General features: G+C 49.4%; 1 protein-coding gene across 1 annotated transcript in view; it reads left to right on the forward strand.

Moving 5' to 3' along the window:
- Positions 1–12565, forward strand: part of Snx8 (sorting nexin 8) — a 65831-nt gene that overhangs the window by 41755 nt on the left and 11511 nt on the right. Inside the window, exons 2-8 of the mRNA XM_050163174.1 lie at positions 808–998; positions 3177–3294; positions 5710–5831; positions 9518–9598; positions 9845–10009; positions 10459–10466; positions 10850–10982. Coding sequence (XP_050019131.1) covers positions 808–998; positions 3177–3294; positions 5710–5831; positions 9518–9598; positions 9845–10009; positions 10459–10466; positions 10850–10982 — 818 coding nt within the window. The remainder of the gene's footprint in view (positions 1–807; positions 999–3176; positions 3295–5709; positions 5832–9517; positions 9599–9844; positions 10010–10458; positions 10467–10849; positions 10983–12565) is intronic.

A 12565-nucleotide genomic window follows, 5' to 3' on the forward strand; every position in this document is an offset into this window, starting at 1 on the left:
TAATTCCCATGGGCCTAAGGCATTGGTATCCTTGACATGGCTGTGCCATGTCACCAATACACATTCAGTCGGGTCTTCATCTACCTACATATTCATTCAGAGTATCTTTGGCTTCCCACAAGACCCTGTCTGGGGAAAAAAAAGAGGGGACCGGAGAGATGGCTCAGCAGTTTAGAGTATTGGCTGCTCTCCCAGCAGACCCAAAGTTCAATTCCCAGCACTACACCTAATAACTATCTGTCCAGGGCATCCAATACCCTCTTCTGGCTTCCACGGGCACTGCATGAACCTGCTACACATACATGAAGGCAAGCATACATACCTAATTTAAAAGATGATGTAGATGGCAGGAAGGATAACATGTGAGACTGACCTCCGGCCTCCACACACTTGTACACAGACACGGGTTTCCTGGCACCATCATGGTGGTGGTGTCTTTTTTCCTGGTGGTAACGATGTGCAGCGTCTCTCTGTGTGCTTTGTGACCTCTGTACGTTTCTGGAGAATTTATAACAATTTAGACAATTTATAATTGTTTGTTATACAATTTATAAATTGTCTGTTGTTAAATTTCAAGCATTCCCTTCCTCTCTAACTGCTCTGTAATGTTCTCCATGGACTTATCCATTCACACAGATGAAGCCTCCTAGTAGGGTTTCTTCTGGGTGCTGTACCCTGGGGAAGGGGGTAGGTCTGGTGTGGCTCTGTGGCTGTGGCCAGAGTCCATTTGCTGAGCCAGCACAGGATACAGGGAGGCCCTACTCCGTGAGCAGCTGTCTTTACCTGTCTTTATCTTGTCTTCCTCAGGCCCACAAACATCCCAGGTCACTGAGCAGCGGGACCTGGACCCTGGGCGAATGCAGATGCCGCAGAGGAACCCGTTGCTGCTGTCCTACACCCTGCAGGAGTTGCTGGCCAGGGACACGGTGCAGGTAGAGCTCATCCCTGAGAAGAAGGGCCTGTTCCTCAAGCATGTGGAGTATGAGGTTTCCAGCCAGGTAACTGGGACTTGACAGCGTGCTTCAGGGGAGAGCCACAGACCAACCTGGGACAGGGTGGTGGGAGAGCCGTCTGGGTGGCTCTACAGTGTGACCCAACACCTGATGACACAGTTGAGCTGGCCAGACAACTTCTGAATACTTGCTGGTGCCAGAAGCTGGTTTCCATCTCAACTGGGTCTCTATAAGGTCCATTCTTTTGAGTGAAATATTTTTTCTTATGAATCTTAATATCTTTCTGTGTCTATCTTTTTCTTTTTGACAGGATCTTGCTATATAACAGAGCAATCCTAGTGCCCTGGCCTCCTGAGTTTTCAGATTATAGGCCTGAGCTACCAGACCTGGCTTGTAGGAATCTTTTTTTTTTTTTTTGAGATAGGCTGGCTTTGAACTATCAGAGATCTGCCTGCCTCTGCCGATATTCCCCAAGTACTGGGATTAAAGACATTTGCCACCATGCCTAGCTACAGTCTTTTTGACTCCAGAGTTTATGCCTGTGGTGGTGTTTCCTCAGTGCTGGTGGGAAATTCCCTGACGATTAGAACATCATCCTTGGGTAATCTGGGTCCCTACCCTGCCTTCTGTTTACATGGGAGGACCAGCTCATGCCCTTCACCCCTTTGGTGATGCTACCTTCCTGCTCTCAGGCACACTAATGTCTGGATTCATCAGCTCTGCTGTGATAGTCTTGGTGATCCACATGTGATGTCCCCAGGGCTTTGCTATCTTGGTCATTTTGTGCCTTCATCCATTTTTTTGGCTGTCTTGCTCCAGTTAGGATGGATTTGGGAGAGTTTTGCCACCTGTCCTGTGATAGAGTAGTTCGTGGCTAACACTGTCTTTAGTACGTGAGGGACTTGTACGGACAGTACAGGGCCCACACCCTTCTAAGAAAGCATGGCCCTGGCTATGCCAGGCTTAGTCTGAAAAGCAGTGGGCATCTCATCTTAGGGCAAAGGCCCAGTGTGCAGGTGTCCTTCCTGTCACAGATGACTGCCATATCTGTCCTCTCTCCCTCGTTCCTTCCTTTCTTCCCTCCTACCCTCCCTCCTTCCTTTCTTCCCTCCTACCCTCCCTCCTTCCTTCCTCCTTTTGAGGCAGTCTGTAACCGAGGCTAGTCTGGAAGTCCTAGGTACCCCAACTGACTCTGAGGTCTTCTCTCTGCCTTCCAAGTCTGGGGCCATAGGAATGACTCTCTGCTCTGTAAGCCAGGACTCGCAGGGCCTCTGCTCACCAGCAGTCAGACTGTGCTTGGGCTTGCAGGGTTGAGCTGGGCCTCCTTAGGGCCTCCTCAGGGCCTCCTCAGGGCCTCCTCAGGGACAGCAGATCCATCTGCCACCCTGTGATCTTACCTTGCCACAGTGGAAGCTGTGAGAACCTGGGAAGGGACTCTTAGCTGCAGTGAAGCAGCCCTTACTCCTGGGCCTGATAAACAAAACGTGGGAATTGCAGGGTTTTTTCCTATGATTTTTGTTTTTTCCCCCCTTGCTGAGATCTGTTTACTTCTCAGTAGTAGGGTCACAGGTGTGTGCCACCTTTCTGCTTTTTCATGGATGCTGGAGATCTGGATTCAGGTCCTGACGCTTATGTAGTGAGCACTGTACCTATCTGGCCATCTCCTCAGCCTCATGGTTTACTTTTTAAGTGAAGGATGATTCCCATCCAAGAAGTGAAGAAGTCTCATCATGGCAAAGTGCTATCTAAATGTTATAATTTGTATTTCTATATAGAATTCTAAAACTTTTACTTTTGACAAAAACTTGGGGAAGAGAGGATGAGGAATTTGGTAGCACTCATGTGAGTTCTGTTGCATGGTGGGAGAAGGCAAAGAGGGCTGATGAAATGCCATGGTTGCAGGGCCTCATGACACAGACATGGGAAAAGGCAGGAGAGTTGAAGTTCAAAGTCAGCTTGGAATACAATGTGCGGTCAAGGCTAGTCTGGGCAGCTTAGTGGGACCTGATTTCAAAAAGTAAAAAGAGGGATGGGAATGTAGCTCAGTGGTAGAGCCCCTGCCTAGAATCCCCCAGTGAGGGGCTGGGGTGTGGCTCAGTGGTAGAGCCCCTGCCTAGAATCCCCCAGTGAGGGGCTGGGGTGTGGCTCATTGGTAGAGCTCCTGTCTAGAAGAAATGGTGTGGTTGTTGATGTCCTGCTTGCTGTGCTCCCTTTGTTTTGTAGCGTTTCAAGTCCTCTGTGTACAGACGCTACAATGACTTTGTGGTCTTCCATGAAGTGCTGCTTCACAAGTTCCCGTACCGCATGGTGCCAGCCCTTCCACCCAAGAGAGTGCTGGGAGGTAAGACAGGGTTCAGGGAGGCCAGAGAAGTGGGAGCAAGCTGCCCTCCTAAGTGGCATGTTTCTGGGTGGACCCCTTGTAGCCCAGGATGCTTTTGTTGTTCTGGGTAATAGCTGTGGCTTAGTCCTGCTCTGGAGGAGAGTGGCCAGCCTCAGGTGCTTTCTGGCCCCAGTGCTGTCCGTAGGGTGCTTTAGGCTGTCTGTGGGATTACTAGTGTCTGACTTGCTTTTTTAGGGTGCCAGCCATCACAGGATCATATTTGTCAACCACAATGACCTCAGAACCCTAGTAGAACTTGATTGATTGGCTTGTGTATTGCTTCTCTCTCCCTTCCTCCTTCTCTCCCTCTTGGTTTTTCAAGACAGGGTTTCTGGGTGTAGCCCTGGTTGGCCTGGAACTCAGAGAGTTCCACCTGCCTCTGCCACCCGAGTGCTGGGATTAAAGGAATGAGCCACCACACCTAGCTTGTATTGCTTTTCTTGTTGCTATAACAGAATGTCTGACAAAAGCAATGTGAGGAAGGATGCGGAGCGCTTATGAGGTAGCTGCTTACATTGCATCCACAGTCAGGAAAGGAGAGGTGGAGGTCTCAGCTCTTTTTTAACCCTCAGACCAGGGCAGAGTTGTTGAAATAGGAGCGGTGGGGCTGCGTCCCCAGCACCCCGGCCGCCTGCTAGCTTATGCCCGAAATAACAACACACAAACTGTATTCATTTAAACACTGCTTGGCCCATTTCTATCTAGCCTCTTCTCGGCTAACTCTCGCACCAGGACTAGCCCATTTCTAGTAATGTGTGTAAGCACCCCAAGGTGCACTTACCGGGAAGATTCTAGCCTCTGTCCATCCTGGGTCGGAGCTGCCTGGGAGAGCGGAGCCTGGCATCTCTGCTCCAGAGAGCAGAGCTGTCAAGTCTCTCCGGGAGCAGAGCAGAGTCTGAGCTCACTTCCTCTTCCTCCCAGCATCCTATTCTGTTTACTCCTCCCACCTATGTTTTAACCTATCAGGGCAAGCAGTTTCTTTATTGCTTAACCAATGAAATCAACAGATTGATATATGACACTCCCACATCACAGAGTGCTGGTCACTGTTATGGTGTGTCTTCACCCTCCAATGAATCTTATAGTAACAGAAACTTCCTTACAGACCTGTCTAGAACTGGTCTTCTAGGTGATTCCAGATCCTATCAATCAAGCTGACAGTCAGTAATCAACCGTTAAATAGGTAGGCCAATCATGGTGTTGATGCAGGAGGATCATGAGTTCCAGGCCAGTTTGAGCAATTCCAGACCCCTGTCTCTACAACAGAAAAGTAAGACTTTATGCCTAGACAAGGCACAGTGACTGCCAGTTCACTTTCCCCGTTTCCCTTCCTTTCTAGTGCAATTGACTCTGCACAGGGAGGAACTTGGTTGGGTTTTATGTAGTGATCAGCTTCTACCATCCCGAACCTCCTCAATGTGGATATAAACACGTATACATCTTATACCTGCTGGGTGGCTCAGGTTCTGGTGGCCTGCCTCCTTCCCAGCCCTCTGTACCTCTGGGACAGCTGTGCTCCTCAGTAACCAGTGAGCTGCCAGGGAAGGACCCTTGCCTGCATCCTCCAGGGCGTAGTGCCTGTGATTGACAGAACTCTAGGCAAACACTGTCACCTGACTTGGCATTTCTGAGAGCCCAGCCTTTGTGGACACTTGGAGGGCTTGGGATGGAGTGGGTATGGGTGTGGGCCTTATCTCATTGTGTTTTTCTTTAGAACTTAACATTAAGACCAGGCTGTTCTGTGCCTCCTGAGTGTTGGTATTATCATGTGCCACCATACCTGACTTTTGGTATCTGTGTTAAAGTAACTTGTAACTTGGATAATCCTGGAACTCACTGAGATCACAGTCTTCCTGCCTCAGCTCCTTAAGTGCTGAAATTAAAGGTCTGTGCCACCATGCCTGCAATAATAATAATAATAATAATAACAACAACAACAACAAACTTCTACGCTATGAGTGCAGGGAAGCTGAGCTGCATCATCAGCATGATAAAGCTGTGTGCTTCTCGTGATGTTTTATCCACATTCTCCTAAGTTGCCTGTGGTGTATGGTGGCTGTGTGAAGTTACACCGGTTCCCAGACTGCTTTTTGTGTGAGCTCTGCAGTCCAGCCTGACCTCAGACACTGTAGCTCAGGCTGTGTTCCATCTTGCTATAGTCTTCTTGCCTCAGTCTCCCAAGTGCTAGGAACACAGATGTGTGTGACACCCAACCTCCCAGTGTTCTCCATTGAAACAGACAGTCTTGGCCATTCCTGCACCTATGCGTGCTTGGGGCCTTTGAGGTGGGGCTCTGCTGCCCTCTGTTCTTAGCCTCAGAAGCTGACTCTGAGCGGGGCTCTGCAGACTCCATAGTAACCCTGTACTCTCCTCCAGCCGACAGGGAGTTCATCGAGGGTCGCCGGAGGGCCCTGAAGCGCTTCATCAACCTGGTGGCACGGCATCCGCCCTTCTCAGAGGATGTGCTCCTCAAAATCTTCCTCTCTTTCAGTGGCTCAGTAAGTGTGTCCCTCAGGGTTCTGTCCTGGGTGGAATTCTGGGGCCTGAAACTCTTGCTGTATTCTATTCTTTGTTTGAGACCTGTTTGCACACTTAGGCTGGCCCAGCTTGGGATCACACTGGAGGCAATCCTCCTGTCTCAGCCGCCCCAGTGCTGGGAGCCCATACCTGGATTTTATTCCTTGACCCTGTGTTTTTCTTCCTGTCTCCTGTTCCTTGTTTGAATGTCCAGAGTGGATTTGTTTATGATTGACAGAGTAAGGTTTCTTTCTGTAGTACAGGCTGGGATGTTGGGGATCAGCCTTGACTGTTGGGGACCAGCCTTGACAAAAATACCTCTTACCAGGGTAGAGGTGTGGGGATTTAGAAATATAGTAAAGAATAGGAAGAGGCAAATGAAAATAATAAAACAGAGACATGGAATAGTATCGGAAGTGAATTCCAGTGAGTACTGAAATTTGCCCACATTTAATTTCCAACCGTTTAAAATACCCCTGAACCCAAAAGGTAGGAGTATGACAAAAACTACAACACAGTACAAGAAAATGAACATACCAATTGAAGGTTGCAGGCTGGAACAAAACAAGTCATGCTCATACCCTAGGCCAAAACATTCTGTAGGAAAACCATTGCCTGGGTGGAATCCAAAGTTATCTCCTTAAGGAAACTGGAACTTAGTTGGATCCTTAGACTTTTGTTTGAGGTAGGAACATATCTACTTCTCTGTTCCTGAAGTACAAGGTCTGGCTATTAGCCACACTTGTTGTTAGTAACCTAGATAGCAGAACTCTCTGCTCTACATCTAGGTGGGACCTTTGTTTTTAGTAGAAGCAAAATAACCTTGAAGGAACTAGAGGTAAGTTCCAACTCTCTGACCTTTGGTCAGCATGGAAATAGGCTCACATTTTTGGGCCTTCATATAGGGCATCATTTTAAAGAGGCTTCCTTGTGTGACTTGGAGGCTTTGTGTACCTCTGGCCATGGTCCCCTGGAGATAGAAGCTTTCTTCCAGTGGGGCTGTGGTGGAGTCTAAGGCAGGACATCATGTGTGCCTGTGTTAGGAACCACAGTACTGTATATAGTGCTGTGTCCAGGAGTGAGCCCAAGTGTTTTTAACTGTAGGTGGGAGGTGCCACCAGTTCTTGGCAGGTGTACTATTCAGCCTATACACCATGGGATGGTTTGCAAGTCAGGCAAGGGGCTGGAGATTAAAACACAGAGACAGAGACAGGGGTCATCCTTGAAACAAGAATGCCACATTTTATTATGTTCCAGGGCAGCTTATATAGGGCTCTCCTTGACTAATGGCCATGCCCTAGCTCTCGGGAGTTTTCAGCTGCAAGCCCACCAGAAACCACTCCCCTACCATCAGGAACTCATGAGGGTCTAATGCCCAGAGCAGTTGCAAGTACAGGAAAACAAAGTGTTTACTCCAGCAGGCAAAGGGTCGCAGAAAATTCAGGGTCTGAGGGTCTGTAGTCCCCAATAGGCAGGCGGATTCTGTGATGGGTGAACAGGGTGGGGAGGGAAATGGGCATTTGAATGGACAATCACGGCCTTCCGACCTTTACCCAATTCCTGGGCAGGGGACATGGGGCAGTCAGGAGTGAACCCAGTTTGTTTCATATACTTGTGTGTGTGGAATATGTATATGTTGAGTGCTGTGTGTGCATGCTCAGGGTAGAGGAGGGTATCCTGTTCTCTCCATCTTCACCTCAGTTTCTAGAGACAGGGCCTTTTACTGGACCTGGGGCCGGGCTGGTAGCCCACTCCAGCCATCCTCCTGTCTCTACTTCCCTCATGGCCATACACAGCTTTTTACATGCTGGGGTGTCAAACTCGTCCTCATGCTTTAGCAGCAAACGCTCCTACCCACTGAGCCAGCTCCCCAGACCAGCTCAGCTTTTACTTCCCCAAGGGGCAGCTGGACTCCTTAGGAGGTCCTAGGCTTTCACTCCCAGCAGGTGACACCCCCGGATAACTAAATCTTCACCCATAATGGATAGTGTAGGTGCTTACAACCTTGCTCGTTTGTTTGTTTGTTGTGGTGCTGCCTTCGAACCTTGGGCCTCATGATGTTGGCACCTACTTGCTGTCTAGTGAGACTGCTAGCCCTAGTGTGGTTTTTGAGCCCGGGGTGCAGTGGTGTTAGATTCCAGAGCAGGAATGAGGGTGGAACCAGGAAGCCACCTGTACTCCAGGCAGAGGCTTAGGTCAGGTGCAGAGGGTATGGCACTTCTTTTTTGTTTTTCAAAGCAGGGTTTCTCTGTAGCTTTGGTTCCTGTCCTGAAACTAGCTCTGTAGACCAGGCTGACCTCGAACTCACAGAGATCCACCTGCCACTACCTCCTGATTGCTGGGGATTAAAGGCGTGCACCACCACCGCCTGGCAGGTATGACACTTCTTATGTTGACAGGAAGGTTTCTTGTCTCTTTGTCTGTCCATGGATGGTCTGTGTCTATAATGTCCCTCGTCCTCGATTTTCCTTTTTGGTAAAAGAGAATTAGAAATGGTCTTTAAGCTCCTTCACACAGGCTTGGCTGCCCACTATGTGTTTCTGTTTCCCAGGTGACTCTTTGCCTGATTTGAAGGCTTGGCTTTCCTGTGAAGTCTTCATCCAGGGCCACATGTCAAGGCCCGGCCTGAGACCAGTGCCCCCTACTTTTCCTTTCCTACCGTCCCAGCACTCTACAGATCTCTAACCCTGAGGATCTGTTTACAGGAAGCAGCAGTCTCTTCCTGTCCACTGCTGCATGGAGTCTGAAGGATCTTGTGACCCCATGCCTTTTCTGGGGTCCATGCCGAGCCTGTTGTAGGTGCAACTCTGTGATTCTGGACAGGGGCCTCGCTCTCTTCTGGAGGTGGTGCTTGGCTATGCTCCTGTCCTTCTGCTGGACTTTTTCTTACAGTTTAACTCTAAAGAGTCTACAAGACAGCAAAGACATTCTGGAATGCTGGAGGACCGGCAAATGCACAAGAGCAAGTTTCTCTTCAGAAGGGGCTGCCTGTTTTTCACTGTTTGAGACAGGGACTGGAACTCAGGAATTATCCCCCTGCTTCAGCCTCTTGAGTTCTGGGATTGCAGGCATACACCACCTCACCAAACTCTTGAAGAAGCTTGTATTTGTCTGTCTCCCTCTCTCTTCTAATAGTGTGTGTGTGTGTGTGTGTGTGTGTGTGTGTGCGTGTGTAGTATGTGTGCAGTTGTGAATGCCTGTGTGCATGCATGGAGGCTGAAGGAGGACATTTGGTGTCCTGCTCTATTACTGTCTGCCTTACTCCTTTGAGACAGGGTCTCTATCTGAACCTGGAGTTATGCTGGTAGTCAAAAGGTGCCAGCCATTCTGCCTCTGTTCCCCAGTGCTGGTTACAGGAGTATGAGGTAACACCTGGCTTTTGGCCTGCGCTCTAGGGATTCTGAATTGGATCCTCATGCTTGTGTAACAAGTGCCCTTACCCATTGGACCATCTTCCTGGCCTTACTTTCTTGAACCAGGGTCTTGTTGTGTAGCCCATACTGGCCTGGAGCTCTTTCTCCTGCCAGAGGTCTCCCCAGTGCTGAGGTGATAGGCAAGCCTCACCAGGCCTAGCTCTCGTGTTGGTTGAAGTTGTAAAGAGCTTACTTGCTCTCAGCTGGGGTCATTGCCGGCAGAAGAGGATGAAGCTGTCTCTTACCTCTTCCAGGATGTTCAGCACAAGCTCAAGGAGGCGGCCCAGTGCGTTGGAGATGAATTCACGAACTGTAAACTGGCTGCTAGGGCCAAGGTAGTTTTCTGATTTTGGGTTTTCCTTCCCCTCTTAAGCAGAAGAATGGTAGTGCTAACCCTTGGTTATCCTCACCGTGCCTCTGTTGGGTGATGGGGATCACACCATTATCTACCACCTGCCCTTGTCGGATCCCCTAGTAGCGGGGTTCAGCTTTTAGCCATGAGTAAGCAGGCTCCAGGATGTCCTCCTCTCTCTGAGACTAAACATCAGGCCACTGTCTCTTTTCTTGCAACCCTTTCCTAGGACTTCCTCCCAGCTGACATCCAGACCCAGTTTGCCATGAGTCGGGAGCTGATTCGAAATGTCTACAATAGCTTCTATAAGCTTCGAGACAGAGCCGAGCGGATTGCGACCCGGGCCATTGACAATGCTGCCGATCTTCTCATATTCGGGAAGGAGCTCAGGCATGTGGCTTGTAGGGACTGTGACATAAGTCTGGTTGGGGGCTGGGTCTGCCTATCATCCTGACCCATTGCACTATGGGAAGAAGAGTAGATAGATCCACAGGTAGTGGGAGGGGGCAGGAGAAAGCAGTGGTGATGGTTATACAGGGGGTGGGACCCTCACACACCTCCTGTAGCTGCTCACAGTGTAGTCTTCTTGGCACCTTTCACGGCTGTGAGAAGATACCTGACAGCAGCGACTTCAGGGAGGAAAGAAGTATTGATTGTGTCACACAGTCTGAGGGTGTGTAGTCCATCATGGCAGCAGGAGCGTGAGGCAGCTGGTCACATGACATCCACAGGCAGCAGGCAGGAAGCAGAGAGAGACCGATGCTGGTGCTCAGCTCACTTCCTTTTTATTTAGTCTGTGCCCAGACCAGGGAAGGATGCTACCTTCTTCAGTTCCCACCTCAGTTAACCTAGTTTAGAAGGTCCCTCAAGGACATGCTCGGAGGGTTTGTTTCCATGGTTAGATTCTCCCATGTTGAATTAACCAGCACAAATATAAAACAAAAACAAAAACAAAAAAATTTGCTTGCCTTGGCAAAAGCAGCCAGTGGCAGACCAAGCTTCCTTTGAAGGGGTGTAGAACCCAGCTTCCCCAGCACACAGCCGTTCATGTCTTGTTGGTAGTAGCAGTGATTTCCTGGGACTAGAGGGGCCTGAGATCCTGCCATTCTCACTGACTGCCAGACATCCCTACTGAACCTTCCAGGGTCTCAGATCGCTCCCTGGAGCTCTGACCCTCCTGGGAACAGAGTTGTAGGGAAGGGACGGCAGGTGAGTGTGTGTTCTGTTCCTACAGTGCATTAGGCTCTGACACAACCCCTCTGCCCTCCTGGGCTGCTCTGCACCTCAGCACGTGGGGCTCCCTGAAGCAAGCGCTCAAGGGTCTGTCCGTGGAGTTCGCGCTGCTTGCAGACAAGGCTGCTCAGCAGGTGAGTGGCTTCCTTCTCCTTGGGTCCCTTGTCCCAGAACATGCTGTCCTGTGTGGTGGGGCACCATTGATTAGCCTGGCTTTGAGAGCTCTGTGTAGAAGATCTCCTGTCTTAGTGGAAACTGCTTGTACCCATCTGTTCTGGGTGGCTCCCCCTGAGCCACTTATGCTTCTGAGAAGGCCGCTAGTGACAGAAACAGATTGGGTCCTTGTTCCCAGCCCTGGTGTTGCTGAGGTCAAATGGATCTGTCCTTGGCACCCTAGTCCTGCGCTTGCAGTTTGCTTCTGGATGGACCACATATTTCCCCTTTGTGCCAGCTTGTGCTTGGCAACCAGTGACTTAACCCATTGGAATACTAACTAAGTGCCCGGTACCCCAAGAGACTTCCTCCTCTGTATTCACTTATTAACCTCAAAAAGTTCTGCTATATGTGCAGGAGCTGTAAGTATTTTTTAATTTGTTTATTTATTTTTGTTGTGTGTTGTGTACTGAGGGCCTTGCATTTGTTAAACAGGAGCTCTATCACTGAGCTGCACCTCAGCCTGGCACTGGGGGATTCTAGACATGTGCTCGGCCACCAAGCTACTTAACTAGCCCTCTTTTTATTTTTCCTTTGGTCATTGTTGTTGAGACAAGGTCTTATTAAGTTGTCTAGTCTTGAATCCCCCTGCATCTGTCTTTCGAGTAGCTGGCACTCTCTGTCTGGATGCCACTCCACCTACAGTTGTAAATAAGTTGATATCCTTGTTGAAGCTCTGCTCCCTGCTGAGGACCAGAGCTTTTCAGGTACCTTTCTGGAGTGATGCACCTGCTGGGAACTTGGGGGATTTTCTCAGTAGAGGCTGGAAGCTCAGAGCCCATGAGGTTTCTGTGAAAGAGGGAGTTTGACTGCTTTGTTTGTGTGGAAAGTCCCTATTTTCTTCCTCCCAGGGCTGGTGCGTTCCCTTTAGAGATGTGCCTATGCTTTTTACCGTGTGTGGTGTATGTGTGTCCAGATACACATGTATGTGTTCGTATGTGTCTGGAGATCAGGAGATAACTTCACATGTCATGCTCAAGGATGCTATTTGACTCCATTAAGATAGGGTTATTTGTTGTCCTGGAATTCACCAATTAGGCCAGACTGGCTGCTCATCGGTCCCCCAGAGATGCTCATGTCTCCATCTCCCAGCACTGGGAGTACAAGCGAGAGCCATCATGTCCTGAATTTTCCTGTGGATTCTGAGGTTTGAACTTGAGTCCTCATCCTTGCAAGGCCAGCACTTCACACTATCTCCCAAACCCTCTGTGTTGGTATCTTTTGCCTTTTTAATGAAAAAAAAAATCTTATAGACATGTATGTGTTTGTGTCTATATAAATGTTTATGCACATGTGTGCAAGTGCCCGAGGAAGTCAGAAGAGGGTGTTAGATCCCCCAGGAGCTGGAATTTTAGTAGGTTGCTAGCCACCTTATTTAGGTGCTGGAACTGAACTCAGGTACTCTGCAAGAGCAGCAAGTGCTTTCCCCACTGAGCCGTCTATCCAGCCCCCTAATTTTCAGACTTCATTTATTTATTGTATGGGAGGGGTGGTGCATGTGTGC

The sequence above is a fragment of the Alexandromys fortis genome, unplaced genomic scaffold (genome assembly GCF_014885135.2).
Source record: "Alexandromys fortis isolate MF-2015 unplaced genomic scaffold, M_Fortis_MF-2015_v1.1 scaffold_144, whole genome shotgun sequence".
Lineage (NCBI taxonomy): Eukaryota > Metazoa > Chordata > Mammalia > Rodentia > Cricetidae > Alexandromys > Alexandromys fortis.